Consider the following 21,600-nt stretch of genomic DNA (forward strand, 5'->3'; position numbering starts at 1 on the left):
TTGCTGTCTACGACCTACTAGGAAATCCTTAATCCATTTTAATATAGGTCCGGCAATACCAATGTTTTCCAACTTCAATAGCAGTCTATTTGTTGGCACCTTGTCAAAAGCCTTACTGAAATCTATGTAAACAACATCCATTGAGTTTCCGCTGTCTAGTGCCTTTATCCAGAACTCCCTTGCTATAAGGAGGTTCGTTGTACAAGATAGACCCTTCCTAAAACCATGTTGTTCTATATTTAGCAAGTCGTCGGTTTCTATTAATGCCATTATGGTCCGTTTGACTATTCTTTTCAGTATTTTAACTACAACACTGGTGAGGCTGACAGGTCTGTGGTTCAATGGAAGTTGTCTTGGTCCTGTCTTATGCATGGGAGTGACGATTGCGTCCTTCCAGTCCATAGGTAACATACCTTGTTCAAGTGACATACTGAATATCACAGTCAGTGGGACCGCGATATATTGTCCAATATGTCTCAAGATTTTGGGGTGCAGTTCATCTGGTCCTGCTGACTTTTCCACGTTTAAGGTGCTAAGAGCCTTAAGCACATCGTCTTGATCGAAGTCCACGGTGAGCAGGTGGTTTGTTGACTGTTTGTTTTGGTTTGGTTCTTTGTCTAGAGGAGGTTCCTGAGTGAAAACTGCCCCAAAATAGTCAGCCATAGCCTCTGCTTTTTCCTGATCTTCTATCATTTCAGATTCACTTCCTACTTTAATTAGGTTGGGAGTCCAATGATGCATCGCTGTTCTGTAGTTTATGTACGAGAATATTCTCTTGGGTTGCTTGAGTGCAGATTGTGCTAGCTGCCTTTCATATTTTCTTTGAGCTTCCCAAACTTTTGTTATACACTTGTTTCTTACCGATCTGTAGCGTTCCATCGTGCCAAGGCGGATGGCGACATCCCAACATTTCTTCTTTTGTCTTAGTAAGCGTTGAATATCCCGGCCTATGCAGGGATGACCGTGCTTCTTCTTCTTCTTTGGAACTGTCCAGGGTATGTATGGTTGAGTTACCCGATTGTATAACTGCCTGAAAAGAGTCCATGCCTCTTGTACTGACACTCTTGAGTCGATTTCCCAGTTTCCAGCCAATGCCTCCATATCTGCCTTCCATATGTTAGGACGGGCCGGCGCAACTGTTTGACAAGCAGTCTCAGCCGTGAATTTAAATAAGATGACTGCATGGTCAGTTCTTCCTAGTGTTGGGAGAAAATTCATTTGACCAACGTCATCACAGCGTGTGAAGACTAAATCTAATAGAGAAGAAGAGTTTCTTAAGTCGTATCTTGTGGGATCTCTAATGTGTTGGAATAATGCTAATCCAGTCGAAATTTCTAACAGTTTGCAGTCGAACGACGTTACCGATGACCCTACTTCTAAGTTAACGCAGTTTATGTACGATGCATTAAAGTCGTCTACTACAAGGCTTTTACCCTTGTTACACCAGGACTTAAGTTTACTTAGGAGAAAATCATCTGCTACACATTCTGGACTTCGATATACTTCAACTAATTCAATATCTTGCCGTCTACATTTCAGCTTGCATCTCGCCAGTTCATATGTCCCTGAAACATGTGCTACTGTCTCAGCTAATCTTATGGTTAGGGTACTTTCCGTGTACAGGATAACCCCGCCTCCCCTACGGTTTAATCTATCAGCCCTATTGGTTAAAAAATCACTCGACTGGATTTCACTATCTAATACTTCTGACGTTAACCAAGTTTCCGAGTGAGCAGTAACATCCTGTTTTTTTAATCCACCATTGACCTAAGCTCCGCCATTTTATTTAGTAGGCTGCGAGCATTTGTGTAGCATACCCTTAAGTCTGAGGAGAACTTTCCCTTACCACCTAGAGTGGTTTGGCGATCGTTTTGCTCCGAACGTTTACAATTTGAAAACCCTTAAGAACGAGGTTTCTTTCACCGTTTCGGCAACGCTCATTTATTTCCAGTTCTGCAGCTCGTCTCTTGATACGATCAGCTAGGCTGAGATCCTCATGGACGTATATTCCGGATCCAATCAGTTTACGTGAGTTACCTAGAATCAGGTTCCTTTCTTCAACGGTGACAGGAAGCTTGATGGCCTGTATTAGTCCTGGCAACGATGGTCTCTCAGTTTATCCAAAAGTATTATGAAAGAGTCGACGGGTGGACCCTCAAGTACATTCTGAGGTAATGAATTCCACTCGTTGATTCCATGGGAAAGTCGATAGTCAACTGACAAGTAATTTGTTCCGGGTTTGTGGACATTTTGAAGTATCCTCGTAAATTCTCTGTTTTCGAAACAGGAGAAATTAGGGCATATCAGGTGCAAGGTTATCACTAAGCAATTTGAAGTCTGTAGTCAACTCCACCCTAGATCCGCGATGTGACAACCGGGATAGTTTCAGCTTGGCCAGTAGAGCATCACACAGGAGCCTTGCTATTTTGGGAATTAGCTTAGTTGCTGTTCTCTGAATATTTGTCAAAAGTTCACTGTTTTTTAAGCAGGAGCTAGCCGCTTGCATGCAGTACTCAAGTTTAGGACACGAACAAAATCAAAAATGGCTTAGCATAGACATGGCGGGAAGACCTACGTATTGACCAAAAAGTTTCAAAACCTTTGGCGATTATCGCACGGCAGTGTGCAGTAGTCTTTTAGTCTTGACTAACGATAACTCCTAAGTCATTATATGTCTGGACAACAGGTAGATCAGTGTTATTCATCGTGTATACATCTGTACCTAGGTAACCGATGTGCGTCACAATACACTTGGAAGTATTAATCGACAACTGCCAGGTTTGAGACCATTCAGACAATTTCTCCATGTCATTTGGGAGTTCTAAGCTATCACCCTTACATCATATCGTTCTCCATATCTTGACATCGTCAGCATATAGCAAGACCGATGATAATAATAGACAAGGAAGGTCATTTACATACAGGAGGAATAACACTGGCACCAAAACTGTACCCTGGGGCACTCTACTATGCACGGTTTCTCAGCTGGACAACTTGGAGTTCACTCGTACTCTTTGTTGGCACCCAAATAGGAAGACTTTTATCCACATCTATAGCTTGCCGCCAACCCCGACATTTCTTAGCTTATATAACAGCCGGTTGTGCGGAACTTTGTCAAAAGCTTTGCTAGAGTCAATGTAAGCTACGTCTACAGGTAAATTCTGGTCTTTAAAGTGTACCACCTTTCACGAGCCACTAGTAAGCTAGTGAGACAGGAATAACTTATTCTAAAACCATGCTGCTTTTCCGATAGGATCTGGTAGTCATCGGGATACTTAAAAAGCTCCTGCTGAATAATATTTTTTAAAAATTTTACCAACCACACTAGTTAGTGTTAGGAACTGATGAATTAATTTCTCACTTACATACCCGATATAAATACGCTGCGTATCAAAAACTTGCAGTCTCACACACGTTACAACAATTGGCGACGGGGTAGAGAAAATTTTGAACCCTGTAATTGGACGAGATTCAGCCTGTCTATTTTGACCAATCAATATCCAGATTTGTCATCGGCGTCCTTGGGAGTCATTGGTTGTTTATTGATTACAGTATTTCTCATTACCCTGCTGACTCAGAAAATGACTATCCTTCCCGATCAATTGAAGCTACTACTAGATCGCCAGCAGCAGCGTTTCAGAGAGAGCCAGTTGAATGTTTTGGACAATTTACGCACGCGACTGCTAAATCTCCCATGTTTCGGAGATGTGAAAGAGATTGACGAATTAATTTCTCACTTGCATACTGAACTCGAGAATGACTGCAGGACATATGAAGATGAAAACAAAAGCCTCTATGAATCCCTTATGATCAGTAATGCAAACGAGGCAGTCATTCATGATCCGTCCAGCGATCCAGAATTGTCCAATTCAGAAGCATGCCCTGTTGTGGGTTCAAATCCCACTGTGCCTGAAACATGTGAGGTATCCAGCTTACAAGAAGAACTTCTCGTGCCAGAAAATGTTTCCCGTGCATCAAATAATGGTCAGAAATCTAATACGAATTTCAAAGAAGCTGTTTATTTTAGTGACCTATTATCCAGTGATGGAATTTTGAAGAGGTCTGATGAATATGTTTCACAAGAATCAAACGTTAATGACCTCATGTCTGGTGTCGCTAATTCTCATCATCTAGTCAGTTTTAGTGAACCCTCTATTCAATGCGCGAAATATGCTTTAAATAGAATCAGACTAACTGTTACTTGGGTATATGAGGACCCAACGTTATTTCGCGGGAGAGGAAGGATGCAGAAAATTTTAACATCCAGATATTAACTCCGGATCGTTCAAAAAAAGGGGAGGTGTTAGGATAGTCGGAAAAATATACCAGTAATTATCGTGTTAAGTCTATGGTGGCCTTGGACCTTAAATGTACATTTCTTATTGGTCGATGTTTATTTCACTTGTTAAATATTTTGTAAATGTTGTTTTCTATTTTATGGTACGATGTGATTTGTTTGTTTGGTATATAAATAGAGTATGTCTGAAATATAACGATTCATAACTCAGAGGCTGTGACTTGTGTTCTTGACTCAACTGGCTAGGACAGACAGCGAGGCAGGGCCAATCGGGGCACTAGGTCGTCCACTACGTGTTTACGTGTCCACTGTAATCGATCGATATAAATACGCTGCGTATCAAAAACCTGCAGTCTCACACACGTTACAACAGTTAGGCTAACAGATCTATGGTTCTCAGGTTTATGTTTCGTATCTGTTTTGAAGGCAGGACTTTTTATGGCGTTCTTCCAGTTTTTTGGTAAGCGACCCTCGGTTACGGATAGGTCAAAGCATATACTTAAAAGGTTCGCGACGAGGCTAGCTTATTCCTTTAGTAACCTAGGATGCAGTTCATCGGGTCACGTAGGTTCGCCTATGTCTAGTTATTTAGCAGACCAAAGGCACCGAGTTCTTTAATGGTCACGCTGTCCAGTGTTTGTTTGGAAGGATTTGTATGGACTGACGAGAAGGGTGTTTCTACAGTATATATATTGCTAAAGTAATTTGAGAATGCCTGAGCTTTACCAAAGTTGTCCTCCACTAATGATGAAGAATTACTGTCTCCCCATAGTGTTGGAAACTTTCCCCCTCTTTTTGTCCTTTGGTTTACATAAAGATACAAGCGTTTAGGGTATTCTATGGATCCCTTAACATTTTTTTCGCACAGAATTCTAGACTTATAGAGGGTCCAGGCACAAGTGATCCTAGCCTTTCGATATTGAGATTTTATCTGATCAGTACCCAGTAACCTGAGAATATCACATTTTTCTCCCCTTACGGAGAAGGGTGCGAACCTCTCTACTGAACCATAGTAGAGAGTTTCTCAGATCCCTTGGTGTAGTCCAAGGGGTGTGGGGTGCAGTAACTTTCAAGTTTAAATTTTGAAATGTATCCCAAGCTGTTTCATTTGGAGACTCTGACTCTATTATCCAATTAACTGACGATGCTGAGTGCATAATATCTTGTATATTTGCATTCGAGAGGTTAGGTCTGGATTAAGCTTACGCGTGCTCGTGATTGACAGTTATATGGAAGTCAAAAGCTATAACAGCATGATCACTTTTACAGAGAGGTGCCATGTAATCGAGGTTCGTAACGTTATCCTTATAATGGGTCAATTTAAGATCTGGTAAGGATGATTCAGAGTCCGGGTCGTTCTGAATCTGAATCTTTCAAATTTCCACGCGCACTCGTCCAGTTTTCTTGCTCATATGGGTGTTTGAAATATGCTTGTCCTAAGTGTGACTCATATTTTACATTTTGTTGACGTCATTTGCCGACGGAAGATATGGGAAGTTAAATAGGTTAAATAGGATAGATGTTCAATAATATGAGACTGAGGATGTGTAGAATTATGGTCTACTATTATATTAGTACTGCTCTAATAATAGACCTAATCACAAAATTGTAGATTCGTCATGATATAACTGCCTAATCTATAAGATCTTACGTGGAAGTCACACCATCGACTACACCAACTCACTGTATCGTATCAATTACCAATACATGATGTAGAACAAGGTTAGGCTAGAGAAAGAACAATATATTTAATATGAATAGAAGATATAAGGTAACATTCAGCAGAGACCACGCCTGCATGGCCAAGCCATGCCACTCGATCCACTCCAGTCCATCCAATTCATTGTTCGCGCCTTCTCCATTGTTAGGTATTTCTCCGCGTTAAATATTGAATATCTATTTTCTGAGTAGTCTCGTGTTCACAGCTTTGTGGATTGTGTGGCTATTGTCCAATGCCACTACACTACTCTCCCACCAGAACCAACGTGATGTTGGTTCGATACCAAATTGGATGGGATCGTCGCGCGCCGGAAGTTACCAAGGATAATAAGAATCCTTCGGGTATTGGTAAGCTGAAAGATAAATCAAAAAGAAGGCGACAGCATCTGGTCGGGAAATACATGTAATAATTTTAAAATATCTGCCTTCATGCTTAACATGCTTGAAATGAAAATTTGGGTGAAGATTATTTGAGCTATAAAAAATGGGATTACCATAACAATAATAATAATAATAAAACGATGCGTGTTAATAGCCGTTGGTTAATAACTTAACGTATAGGTAGTATTTTGTGTTTAGAAGTATTAAAGTGATGAATATTGTAGAAATGTTAATATTGGTATTAGTTTTGGTTCAAATTATGAAATCAAATAACGATTATGCCGGTAAGTTGTCCATATGAGTTGAATTCCAATTGCATCTCCTGGTATTCGGAGTTTGACATCGCCTTTACACTTAACACCTTTATGATCGACGTATAACAACCCAGTCAAATCAGAAGTCAGAACTAAAGGGGTCCGACGACATATTCAGAAAGCTACTGATATACTGAGGAGCGTTTGGTCTAAGCCGGCCAGTAGTTGCAAGGGATGAGTAGCACGACAACTGAATAATCCGATTTCTCCCTCAATTTCATCATCATTTACAGTCGGTTTACAGGACAATCGGGAAAAATAAATATAAATGCTGGAAAGCATTATGGTTATGCACCTGAGAGGAGCAAAATGTTAAAACAATAGGTGCGCGTACATATATATACCTTGAGATTAAGAAAAATATAAACCAAGCATAAAGACTTATTTTATTTGGTGTTTACTACAGAAAAGTTAAAATCTACATTGCTTTTGTTTTTTTGACGCAGATACTACAGCATCCGAAAAACGAGTGAAAAAATGGAGCAAAAATATTTTTCACACAGTAGTCCTTCAGTTGTTGTGGTTAACACGAATTTACTTGAACATGTTCATTTAGAGAGGCTATCACACTCCATGGACGTCTAGTCGTGTTCGTTGATCATTGAGGTTTGCATTGTAATTTATGAAATTGTGCGTTAGAAGATGGATCATCTGACACCGGCAGTAAAGGTTTAACTATCGCAAAACGGTTAAATTCTCCTTAATTGGTTCACTCTCACTAGTGAAATGTAGACTTCCATTCATCTCAAAAGTCATATTTCCAGTGAATTTCTATTTGACGGTCAACTTTCCTGTTGGTCAAGGCCCCTTTTGTCATCCAAACTAACAGTTCATTTCCAAGATATTTACAAGAATTTTCTCATGTGTCTACCATTTACTAAGATCAATCTTATTCAGATTTCATTTACAGGTCTTTCAAGATTATTATTGAAATGAATGTGGGCCTAAAGAGATGAAAGGACAGCGGTAGTCGGACAACTCAGTCGCGATGAAGATTTGTTTTCGTCTAGTTTATTGCATATCAGTTTCGAACAGACTTTTTTCTCAGTGCCTGAGTGCCTATTTGTTACATAGGTTAATTCCGTATCATTTACTTGATGTTGTTGACCTGAAATAGGTCTTTATAACCGCAGTTGGTGATTTTAGGTAGTAGAATATTCGCTTGTCTTGAAAATTATGGTTTCACAGATGATCTGAACTTGTTCACGTAAATACAGATGCAAATACACCCCCAACTGGAATAGTTTTGCAAGTCTTTGACATTAAGGCTGACTTCATTATTTTTGCTAAACAAACCCTTAACTGGAGATGCTTGATTGAGCGTCAACACCAAATCACATTCAGGAACGCCGCATTGAACATTCCTCACAACAGCGAGTTAGCTTAGATTATAAACTTATCAACACACCAACTATTCCTCAAATATTTTCCTAACCTCTCGATTTCTGACACATTGTTCAACCTGCTTTGAAAACCTCGAATAAAAATGCACCACAAGTAACAACGTTGTCAAGAGCTGTACGATTGGGAGGGTAGGCAAAGCTAATATATGTTGAAAGTGGTGACTGTCATTAATTAAATTATACTGACCTCTTTATTATTAGTACTCTGCCGGATCGTCTTGGATACCATGTGTCACAATATATCTTCATGGTACTCACAAAATTGAGGATATCAGTGCAATTAGGCCTATTTAATTCAATTTTTTATTGCAACATAGAGAGAATTAGTTAATTACAGGAATTTTTCGTCATTTCTAACTTTGGTTAAGTCAGCTTCATTTAGTTTTGTTTTACTACTTCATATAATGCATTTCTAGCAACGTACTTTAAATACCGCAAGGTTTGTTGTCACTATTTGCAGGGTTAAAAAGTGTTTTCAAGATAGTAGTTTAATTTCATTATAGCTGATTTTAAGTTTTTCAGTGTCTCAATGCCTTTAGGTAGTTTAGAAGTTTGGAAAATGTTTAGTTCTTGAAAGAAAAAAGTATTCATAATTCCAATCTCCTTACTTTAGAAAAAATTTCGTCATCTTTGGGCTGGTTTTCGGAAGTCTCGTCAACAAGTTTTGTGGAAATTTCAAAAAAGTTATTTAAACTAAAAGATTTCCACTGGCTTGCGGTTCCTCTTCAAGACGCTTAAGAACGTGAAAAGTACTTTTCACTGTACAGTGAAGATTTATTCAGATTTCGAGAATGTTAACCAGCCGTTGCTTGATTTCGAGTTTTTACCCAACTGATGTTAGGGAAGGCATTCTTTCGAACAAACAATACTCTAAGATCAAAACTAGTGAGAAACATATCAAGCTCCCAACGTTTGGAGAAATTTTGGGGTTTTTGTGCCATTTCCCCAAAGTTTGCTATAGTGGCTTCCCTAAAATTTCCTCAGGATGAGTCAAATTTTCCCTAAAATTGGGAGCTTGGTATTTGTTTCGAACCTTAAGGTCCGATACGCAATGAAGAACAACATAATTGTGTTTATGAAATCAAATGTAGTGATTGTAATGCAGTGTATGTAGGTCAAACATCAAGGTAACTGAATGTGAGGGTGAAGGAACACAAACTATCTTTAAAGCACATTCCTAAATCCTCAGATGATGTAAGAAAACTCGAGAAAAAAAATCAGCGATAGCATTACACCCGATAGAATCGGGTCATGCAATTGATTTTAATGGTACAAGAATCCTTCAAAAAGGCTTTAATTCTTACAAAGAGAGACTGACAGCCGAAGCCCTACACATATGGGTAAATATAAACAGTATCAATGTGAGAGATGGAATACAATTGGTCGTTCGATGACAACTAATAATTAATAAGTAAACCTGAAATCCTTATTCCATTTTATCTATCTGGTATTACCTGAATAACAGCACTTACATTAAATGGTTTTAATCAGTTGTCTTACCTGAATATGTTAATTAATTAACTGGAACATTAAAATAACACAAACTTTCAATTACAAATACATTATTCCTCTTTGAATTCATTCTTTGATCTTGTTTATGTATCTTCATTTTATGCATGCTGTGACATTTTTGATTCATATCATTTAGAAAAATTATAGGTTTTCTTAAAATTTACCGACCAGAGACAATATATAGTGAGTGAAATTTCCTCGCACTTACGTGTACACACAATATTTTATCTTAACACTTTTTGTTTCACACCACATGTCCCTTACACCCTAATACAAATGCCTACCTAAAACATTGTTAACGTTGATCGGATGACCTATTCAGTATACAGTGTACCGGAGAACTATGTACCTATTTATATTCGATAATTTTGATGTTTGACTATATTTCCTTAAAAAAGCTTAAACCAAATTGTTAAGCGAAACGTTGGATTCACTTCAAATCCATTTCCTGAGATGTTACAAATACATTCTTCCTCTTTTATGTCTCATATCAACTCGACGCCGAAGTATTGTGAAAACGTTCGATCAAATTTAGAAGAAAGTTCTTATTCAAGGATAGTGAGTAAGATAATGCATTGACGTGAAACATGACATTCAAATATTCGAATTTATGATCAAAATATAAGCACATAGATACGAATGTTGGTGAAAATTTAGTATAGGTCATCTTATCATAAGAGAAGTGACCACCAATCACGTAAATGACTTAGGGAACTACCACCTGCCAGTTACCGATCCGATAGTCATCTTTCTAAGTTTTCCGTTCTAATACAACCGAACATCTATTTTAAAACTTGTGGTTTAAATTTTATTTATTTTTGTCATTTATCTGAAAACTAATTTTTCCATCTAGGAGACAATAACGCAGTCTAAATAGCAAACAATTATAATATCCATTTATAGTGACGACATTGAAAAATTAATGAATACCTAAATAATAGTATGATCTGGCAAACTAAAATTAAGACATTCCAATATAACATATACTTAGTACTTTTGAGTGGTAAGGTCGGTATATAAAGATAATATAATAAGCTCTGTCCTATGAATTTGTGCAAGCCATGTCAGAAATTGTTTAAATAGTGACTGGTGCTGCAAGTTAGTATTTTAACGACCTACGTAACTTATAGTGTATAGGTCAGTTTAGTGATTATCTAAGCATTATTAGATTTGAGTGACTGGTTTTCTGTGCTCATAGAGTATTTTGTAGTTATATCCATTAATTGATTAGTGGAGAAACATATTGTCACTAAAACGGCTTATTTTGAGTAATATACGCAACTCGTGGTACGGATTTATCGCGATACATTGGTACAGTAGTACTTACAGAACTCTGTAATGTTTTTAATCCAAAAAACCAACGAACCTTTGTGCTTTCATACCTTCATCTATGTCCTACAAGTTTCATATCAGTAAGTATATGTATTATTACTGCATCTTTAAATGCACAATTCAAAACATAGACTTTAGAAAAATTTGGAGCCTTACAGTAACTTCCCTGGATTCCCTTGAATCATTTACGTAGAAAACAGAACATTTTTATCTCATGTCGTCCAAGAGAACCTGAGCTCTGGAAGTCATTATGGACAGGGTGCTGCTGTCAAGATGAAAATAGACGCTCATAGCAAAGTAACATTTTTTCTACGTGCATAAGTTTGACCAGAATTAACTACGTAGTTCAATCTGATTTATAACATGAGATATTGCCTTATTGATATATCTGATAATTATCCCTCAATTAGGTCGATTTTTCAATTTTTATTCAAATAAAAAAATATTATATCACACACTAGATACTTATTGTAAAGAACTAATACCATCGAAAACAGTCGATTACCGACAGCAAAACTAAACAGCTAATCGATTTTATTGGGCAAATCTTCATTCTGGTAACTAGTTTGTTGAGACCGTATCAAATTTTTAAAAAATTTCTCGATAATTACATCAAATCTGAATGTATACAGCATAGAGATTCAGAAGTGTCGAGTGTTACCACTCAATATTCGGGCTCAAGTTGTTAAATATGTCTCTAGGTGGTTAACATTCCTTAGTAAACTGTCTTCAAATCTCTTTGTTCAGTGTCATCACCAAATTATCAGGTCTGTTAATCTAAATTTTAGTTACGAGTGGCCGCCCAATATCAATTTTTGTTATCGACAAGATACTATCCGAAAAAAACAATAATCACTTTAAAACATTAAAATCATCGTTACAAAATTTATAAACTTGACTGGATAATTGACAAAAAACCGCGTAAACATCCAACTAACCTATTCATGAGATAAATAGCACAAGACTTAAATTTGTCCTTAGTATTCCCTAGCTAGTTTGAAATCACTTTTCAACTTATTCTACAAAATAATCTTAATTATCAACTCGTTTTATCACTTAACTTATCGTAAAGAAAAGTAGAATCGATAGAATAGACCTATCACCAGTTCGAAAAAATTATCCGTAATAAAAAATTTATAATTCGGCTGATTGTTGTTGATTGTATTATATTCTCGCTGATAACCGGTTTTAATTTCGAATTTTCTTCCTCATTGTAGACTGTATTATTCACAAAAACTCTACAAGAAACCTGAATTACTAATTTATATCCGAAGGTAAACTTGGTTAATAACATTAGACTTACAAAAACTAGTCTGATTTTTGTAACCTGAGTAATCCTGAATCTCGGTTTAAAACTGTTTGGCTTTATTATTATTGAAAAAGTTCATTTTGAACAGGTTAAACCAGTTACTTGTCTATGAAGCACGCTTTCATTACTGAGATTATTAAGTGGTGTTCTTTACTACTAATTTCCAATCATTCTTTTTCGATTACCTTGTCATTATTCATATCATTTTGTATTTAAAAACTTGTTTGATAAGTTCATAAAATGAATTTATTATCAAGTCCAAAAAATACACCAAGAATTTTACCAAGGACTGATATTGCAAGTCCTATATCTTTACTATAGGCTAGATTTACTCAGCAGGAACTGTGGTTTGAAACGACATTCTACTTAGGTTACACAATAAAAGTTCGAAAGAGTTATAATTGCTAGTATTGGCAAAAATCTTTCTATAAATCAATATTTCGGTGTAATACAATATTACACATGTTACTAAGTTGCTTTAAGTAATATAATTAATTTCAGAAAATTACTTACCATTTCTATTTATACCTTCTATACAAGTGACATTTTGATAGATCAAATCATTTTCATATCATAAAATTACATATAAGTTTCACAAACTGTTTGATATTGTAGTTTTCTAAGAAAAATCACTTATATTTATTCAAGTATGTATACCCATTACCATGCATTTACAATTGGTTAGTTATTTAAATGATAAATAACATTAAAGTAGTTTTGAATTAAATTGATTTGATGATTTTCAAGTCAATTTGTATTTTGATAAAACAAACATTTCTAAAATATTCTTTCATAAATAAACCTTTTGTTTTCATTTAATGTTTAAAATGGTTATGGAACAGAAAAACAGTTTGCTTTTGGTCGTCGTATAATAATTTTACTATATGATTGTTTTTTCTTTTAATAAGATACATCAAACGAACTTTTTCTGTGACATATATTGATAGAAATGACAAAAGTGAAAAATCTTTCTCTGGAACAAGATGAGAATAATCAGGATGTATTGGAATTTGAAAATAATCTTGAGAAGACGTCACGCGACTTAGTCGCAGATATTTTAAATCGGGCTAGATCTGCAATCGCACATGAATCCTTAGATACAAAACAGATTATGTTGCCTAAACAAAATTTTGCGTCATCGCTACCGCAATTATCGATAACAACTTTATCTCCACCTAAATATGTCAGTGAAAATGATAAGAATACGGGAGAATGTGATGATGCGTTTGGCATTACATCAATAAATCATAAGTCTGTCATAAATGAAGAGATTCAACCCTCAAATTTTCATGAAGAATTAACTATCCAACAGGCACCATCTGAAGAAAAGGTTTCTAATCAGTATCAAACAAAATCTGATTTCAAGTCAAATATTTTGAATGATTTCAGAGGTATTGGAGTTGGCTCAGCTACACCAGATACTCCACATCAAAGAGACTATCAGTGGAAATCAAGTATAGATTTACCTCCAGCAAATAATACTGCCTTCACTCATTCATACAACTATCCTCAGAAACCTGTTTATTTAAGAGAAATGTCTTTTTCACCTCCAAGTCTTTCGTATGATTTAGTTAAAGATGATTTAATTACGTCATCTCCACCAAACAATTCTAATTGTATTGGCGAATTCATAGCATTATCTAAAATGTTAACATACAGACAAGACTCCCCAACAGTTATAAATACAGACGATATGGAACAGAAGTTGAAACCATTCAGTTCACCCCTACCAATCTACATTCCTTCAACAGCGTGTACACGTATCCTTAAAAATTCTGAAGTTCATAGATTTACAGGTGACTGTAATTCACAACAGCGAAGACTTAGACACAATGATTCTGAAGTTGCTAAATTATCATACAGTGACAGTACGTCTTCAGAATTAGAAAAAATAAGTATCGAGTATAAAAACAACAGTTTTATGACAAATAAAAAGCAAGCTAACAAACCGAATATACCCCGTTTACAATTACCTTCAAGTCCAAAACTAACACATTCACCTAAAACTAATCAAATGAGAATTCGTCAATCTTCGTTACTACGTAATAGTATTACAAGTAAATCAAACAGTTTGAAAATACCTAAATCTACAAGTTCATCATTGTGTTGGTGGGAACCACTTAATCGTTATGATGCTCATATTATGGAAGTAGAAGGAATAAATAATTCACCATATAATGATAAATTTAACCTACCTGAACCTAATCCAGAAGTACTGAAACATTATTATTATTTATGTGCTCAACAGCCAGTGAAAGAAGCTTCTCTTATGAAAGCAATAAATGAAGCTGAAATTCAAGCAAAATATGACAAAATTGCACATTATGAATTTTTAAGACGAAAATCTTTACAAAATCAGTATAAGCGAACTAGATTTTTAAATTCACATCAATCCAGAAAGTTTGGCATTGAATCGAAACATTTAAACAAAATAAATAATAACAACAATAATAGTACTAATCGACCAAATTTATGTAGACCTGAACATTTTACACATTCATTACAAAAGGAGAACAAACCGAAGAAACCTTCTGAATATTCAGATGAAGATGATTTATGTTCAACTATGAAAAAGTCAAAAAAACAACGATCGGTATTAAGTAGTACAATCCATAATGTAAGTTATTGCATTTTGTACTTAATTAATTGAAATTAACGATTTCTTTTGTAAAAAAAGTTCATTTTTTCTATCGTTCATTAACGATCTTTAATATAAAGCTGATCTTTCAAAGCGACTGATAGACCTCTGTGAACACAAGTTTCAGACCTCTTGACAGTTAATAAACAAGCTAACTTAGAGCTTCAGAAAATTCATATTACTTCGGTCGATTTTAACTTTTATTGCTCAGTAGTTTAGTCATAATATCTGCACTACATTATTACTTTCGAATTTCAGAAAAGTAAACACACAAAATAAACTACTGTATTGTGTAACTCTACGGTAGCTACTACTAAATATACTTTAAACTGGACTGAATGCAGAGATTGCAGTTCCTTATTTTCATTGTCATGCTACTGATTATATCACTGCTTGATAGTTTCTTTGCTTCCTGATGTGTCACGAGAAACTGAGTCATGATTTATTATTGAGCGAAAAATCTATGGACTATTTTTATATTGAAATGGTTGATTTCTACTATTCATTTGCTCTGTGTTGACTATTTGTACATGTGTTAATGAACTATCGTTTGGCCTATATCATGTGACCTAGTATGATGATGGATTTAGTGACGTATCGACTGAGTGTACTATCTACGTATCTGTTATCAAGTGTCACTAAATATTTTCATATTTGTCTCCGTTATATCGCTTTCAGACAAGGTTTTGGCATTAGAAATATTACTTTCGGTGTCCAATCAGTGAAAGTTAATTAGGACCATAATTTTTGGACGAACCAATAAGATTCATTAATTTAAAAGGCTAAATACCATCCTGACATTATAGTTGGTGTTAGTTCGTGATGAAACTCTATCTCTAATTCCTAACCCTATCACTAAACTCTAACATCTAATCTCGTTTCCTCATACCAATTTACAACCCTTCTTTAAATCTAATAAATGGCCGAAGTTTCTCCAAGTTATTTTATTATCGTTTAGAGGTCGTCAGTAAATTATAACCTCTCCGAAAGCCGATTGTAAGCGTGGATAATTAACAAACTTGTGATATTATTTAATAATTTGAAATTTTGCTTAGTTTCAAGTTTTTTTCAAAATCTTTCTATTTAATCCGAAGTAGATTAGAACAAGATAATAAAAACTTTCTATTTAAGGTGACAAGGTATTACAACTGCCCATAATCTTTCTGTTACAAGCATATTTTGAACAAAAGTTACGAAAGATCGAAACACCATTTAACAGCTCTTTAATCTTTACCATTGCGCTTTTTTGTGGTGAAATGGTAATATCCCCTAATTTATCGAACCACCAAGGTAAGTTCATTAAGTTGAGTAGACATCAGGCCAGTTTTTTCTGCACAAAACTGTTAATAATGGAAACTGCGATAAACTTCTTGTTAAAATTCCTCAATAACTGCCAATAAAATCCTGCAGAAAGCATGATGTTAGAGATATATAAACCAATATGTACTCTTTAGGAACTCTCAAGAAAATTTAGAAAACATCTTAAGTTAACGAGTTTACTACCAGTTTTGGCATGTTTTCTAGAAGCTTCTAAAGTTCTAACATTATACTCTTGTTAGTGTCTTCCACATAATCTACCTATCTAAGTGATGTCACTTCTCTCCTTTTTTTCTCTGTTTGCAGAGTAGGTAGCGACTAGGTAATCAACGTCTAATCGTTTTTATATAAGACTTATAACTTACTTAAGCTCTATGTGACACCCGTATAATTGTTAATAAACTCACTGCTTCTTATGTAGCCACTAAGTTACCAACTATCATTCATGATTGTACAGTAGAAATAGTTTTTAATTAAATAAACTAGTGTTCCAGTAACTCCAATTGACAGAAATACTTTTCCATTAACGAAACTCTATTGATAACCTTTAATTTTTTAAAAACAAAATTTTATATTCCCAAGTGGTTTTTAAGCAATACGCAACTAATTCCAGTCAGGCTAATCCTGCAAATAATTATTCATGTTGTTTTCTATTGAGCATTACTTTCATTTGTCTTTTATTTTGGTCTGTATATGAATGGAATCAGATAATTTTATTATGATATGAAGTCACATCAGTATATGATTTGACCGGAAACGTTAGTTTATTCAGTAAGGAAATGAGAGAAGATGCATGTCAATCAGAGAGGAGATTGACCATGAACTGATTAAATAATGTAATGGACAGTTTATCATTCAGGCCCTTAAGCCATGAAACTACATTGTATTTAATCACTAATGAAATAATTGTTAACATTGCCGTACTGAAATTTGCATAGATTTTTAAACAAAGAAGGCTTTAGTATTTCTTTCATCAGAAGATTAAACAATAACTTTTCTCTTACTTATCCCTTGAATATTAATAACACTGTACAGTATTCTGAAAATCATTTGACTAATTTTATGAATTACTGCACTAATTAGCCAATGTAGCTGGAAAACGTTATAGAAATGAGGATTCTATATTTATGAATGATTTATAGGAGTTAGTTCAATATTTAATTATGGAACATAAATAATTAAGTCATTTTGATCTTCATCGTTGATAGTTTATGTCACAACCTAATCATCTCATAATTTGTTAATTATTTGAAGTGAGTTTTTATTTTGTTTATTATCTGTTATCCTATATTGTTTCCTATCAGTATTTTTCCTCTACTTGATTGCTCTGTGTTTTGTAACGTATTGACAGTAGTTAGTAGGGTAAATGTGGTGGATCTTTTCACGTGATTATGATGAATAAGTTCATGGATAGACGTCTAAAATCAAATAAATAAATGTCAAGCATTATCTCGTTAAATATAAAACACTCACTATATTCACGTTTTCTCCTCATATATACGTATATCTTCTTGTACAGTGAGACTGTGGCATTCTTATTCAGATACACAAAGTACTATACACAACTGTATCTAAGAAATATACAATACAGGAAATTTTTTATAAATTATGATCAAACCAAACAATTATTTTCTTGAACATGTACATATGTATTCATTATTGTGAAGATTGTAATTTTCTTGTAAAGAGATTTCAATGAATTTAATACGATTTTATTCACTTCTTTATTTTGTTTACATATATTTATGTTGAGGAATTTTATTCTGACGATATCAAACTGTATTAGACACACAGTATTTAGCAAAAAAAACGTAACTACTGAAAAATTAGTAATAAGTAGTATGAATTTGCCGAAAAAATTATATATTAAGTTGAAACATTCTGCTAATTGCGAAAGTTAAGTTTTCTGTAATCTACTACATTTGAATGATACCAGAAACAATATGCAATAAAGTTATATACATTTAGAAGTATTTTTTCTCAACTGCATAGGCTTATTGCTCTGTCAGTACTTTCTTACTTATTTACGCCTGCTACTCCTAATGGAGCATAGGCCTCCGACCAGCATTCTCCAACCCATTCTGTCCTGGGCCTTCTTTTCTGATTCCATCCAATTCCTGTTCATTTTTCTCATGTCTATCTCCGTTTCCCGGCGTAATGTGTTCTTTGGTCTTCCTCTTTTTCTTTGACCTTCAGGATTCCATGTGAGGGCTTGTCTTGTGACGCAGTTGTGTGCTTTCCTCAACGTGTGTCCTATCCACTTCCAGCACTTCTTCCTAATTTCTTCCTCCTCTGGGATCTGGTTTGTTCTTTCCCACGGTAGGTTGTTGCTGATAGTGTCCGGCCAACGGATCTGAAGTATTTTGTGTAGACAACTGTTAATAAACAACTGTATCTTCTGGATGATGACTTTCGTAGTTCTCTAGGTTCATAATTTTTGTTAATCAACGGTGATTTCTTAATTTTGTATGTATATCTTTTAAACATTCTGCATTTAGGTTTACAAACCTCTCAGTGAAGTAAAATTTCTACTCCAGTTTTGTATGTTACTGGTAAACACACAGAAATTGACGTTTTTTTTAAAAGAAAATAATAAAATGTTGATACATATTTTAGAAAGATACTTATCTCTCTGAATTTGTAAATTATATGAATGTATAGACAAAACAAAATTTTCTACACTCATTTTACATGGTCTCTATAGTAGTAAGCATTAGACCATAGGATAAACACTTCATTATATTTGAAACTCGTTAGTTCAATGTATCTACATTCCGTTGTTAATATTTGGATTTAGACTTTAAACTAGTAATTCTTCTTTTATGGATCAGTACACTATTTGCTGCACTGAATGAAAAATTGATCATAAATTTTATTACTAAACACTTATTCAAATTATAATGTGTTTTTGTCATTCTTATAATCATTAATTCTATAGAAAATTGACTGATGAACTTAAAATGCATAGATTTTGATATAGTAGTATTTGTTCAACTTTGACTTCATGGTGAATAGCACTCAACTCCCAACTACTGAATAGGGAGTTCAAAATTTAGCTTTCTACTTACTTCGGTTTGTGTACTCGAATGGTATCACTAAAATATTCATACAATATACAGCTCAAAGATTGTTATACAAAGATATACTTGATTAATACTGATATGAATCAAGTTATATTAAACAACTAAGCTTATATATATATATATATATATATATACCAGTTGGCGATTATTTTTTGGAATTCGATTATTAAAACTATGACACGGTCTAAGTTAGACCATTATTGAAAACCTGGAAGTACTAAATGGCCATTTCATCCTAGTATGAGATTTCTCGGCAGAAAGCACATATAATGTCGTACCCAAGTCCTTCAGTCTCACTTGCAATCTCTTAACCTCTAGACAACTGAGCCAACATCCAAATGTGTTAATGTTACACAATATCGTAAATCCATTGGAATTATGACATTCGTCAATCTTCACAACTCTATACTAAAAATATGATTAATTTCTTCATGTTATTTCAACATACCATAACAATTAAAACGATTCACACTACTACGAATTTATTTAATTAATTATTTATATAAAGATCTTTCTATATCAGCTGTGAAGTATAAACAAAAACTTGGTTTCTACATTTTCTCTCATTATTTATTACTACTATCATTCTTAAGGTCAAAGGCCAAATTTAAAATACCTATGGTGTATTCATTGACTATTGAACATTTAATTAATAAAACTCATAATTAAATTTGACATTTAAATATAACTAGTTCCATATATAAGAACACACAAATAAATAGGCATATGTATATACAAACATACATATTTACGAATTTTTATTTATTCAACCACGTTTATAATACGTTTTTGTTCAGTTTATTAATGTCCTGAAATCTTTTCAGTAATAATAGTCATTTACCTGATCAAAGAAGAAAAAAAAAGAAAAGAAAAACAAACCAATGATTAAATTACAAATTTGTTAGTTGATAAATGGCTACAATAATGATTATACTGTTAAACCGGTATTAGTTAAACGTAGTTTTAGTTAAAATTAATGATTTCAATAAAAACGTTGCTCTCAACTATTATTGAATTATGCATGATCAGTTAATGGATGAAAGCTAATTCTCAAATAGCATTGAATCTACATTTTGTTTTAGGTAACATTTATCAAGACAACTTATTTTCAATTTCCATTTCCCGGCGTAATGTGTTCTTTGGTCTTCCGCTTTTCCATTGGCCTTGAGGATTCCATGTGAGGGCTTGTCTTGTGACGCAGTTGGGTGCTTTCCTCAACGTGTGTCCTATCCACTTCCAGCGCTTCTTCCTGATTTCTTCCTCCGCTGGGATTTGGTATGTTCTCTCCCACAGTTGGTTGTTGCTGATAGTGTCCGGCCAACGGATCTGAAGTATTTTGCGTAGACAACTGTTAATAAACACCTGTATTTTCTGGATGATGGCTTTTGTAGTTCTCCAGGTTTCCGCCCCATATAGTAGAACTGTCTTGACATTTGTATTGAAAATCCTGACCTTGGTGTTGGTTGACAGTTGCTTTGAGTTCCAGATGTTCCTCAGTTGTAAATAAGCTGCTCTTGCTTTACCGATCGGCGCCTTCACATCTGCATCAGATCCACCATGTTCATCAATGATGCTGCCCAGATACGTAAAGGTTTTTACATCTTCCAAATCTTCTCCGTCAATTGTGACTGGATTGGTGCATGCTGTGTTGTATCGGAGAATCTTGCTTTTCCCTTTGTGTATATTGAGACCTACTGCTGCTGAGACTGTTGCAACACTGGTCGTTTTCTCCTGCATTTGTTGTTGCGATTGCGATAGGAGAGCCAGATCATCTGCGAAGTCTAGATCGTCCAACTGCATCTTAGATGTCCATTGTATACCATGCTTCCCTTCAGATGTTGACGTCTTCATGATCCAGTCGATCACCAGGAGAAAGAGAAAGGGTGAGAGTAAGCAACCTTGCCTAACACCGGTCTTCACTTCGAACGACTTTGTCAACTGTCCTCCATGCACGAGTTTGCAGTGTAATCCATCATATGAGCTCTGTATGATATTGACTATCTTCTGAGGCACGCCTTAGTGTCGAAGAAGTTTCCATAGTGTTATTCTGTCCACGCTATCAAATGCCTTTTCGTAGTCGATGAAGTTGATGTAGAGTGATGAATTCCATTCAATTGATTGTCCCACAATGATCCGTAGAGTTGCGATTTGGTCTGTACACGATCTATCCTTACGGAATCCTGCCTGTTGGTCTCGAAGTTGGGCGTCTACGCAGTCCTTCATCCTGTTTAACAATACCCTGTTGAAGACTTTTCCCGGTATTGAGAGAAGAGTGATGCCCCTGTAGTTATCACA

At 35.0% G+C, this 21,600-nt stretch overlaps 1 protein-coding gene across 2 annotated transcripts in view; it reads left to right on the top strand.

Moving 5' to 3' along the window:
• The first annotated feature begins 13,156 nt into the window (after positions 1–13,156).
• WC2_1 (blue light receptor) overlaps positions 13,157–21,600 on the top strand; it is a 35,823-nt gene continuing 27,379 nt past the window's right edge. For both annotated transcript variants that reach the window (XM_051208010.1, XM_051208009.1), the window contains exon 1: positions 13,157–14,884. In XM_051208010.1, coding sequence (XP_051069606.1) covers positions 13,217–14,884 — 1,668 coding nt within the window. In that variant the 5' untranslated portion in view covers positions 13,157–13,216. The remainder of the gene's footprint in view (positions 14,885–21,600) is intronic.

The sequence above is a fragment of the Schistosoma haematobium genome, chromosome 3 (assembly GCF_000699445.3).
Source record: "Schistosoma haematobium chromosome 3, whole genome shotgun sequence".
NCBI classification, from domain to species: domain Eukaryota; kingdom Metazoa; phylum Platyhelminthes; class Trematoda; order Strigeidida; family Schistosomatidae; genus Schistosoma; species Schistosoma haematobium.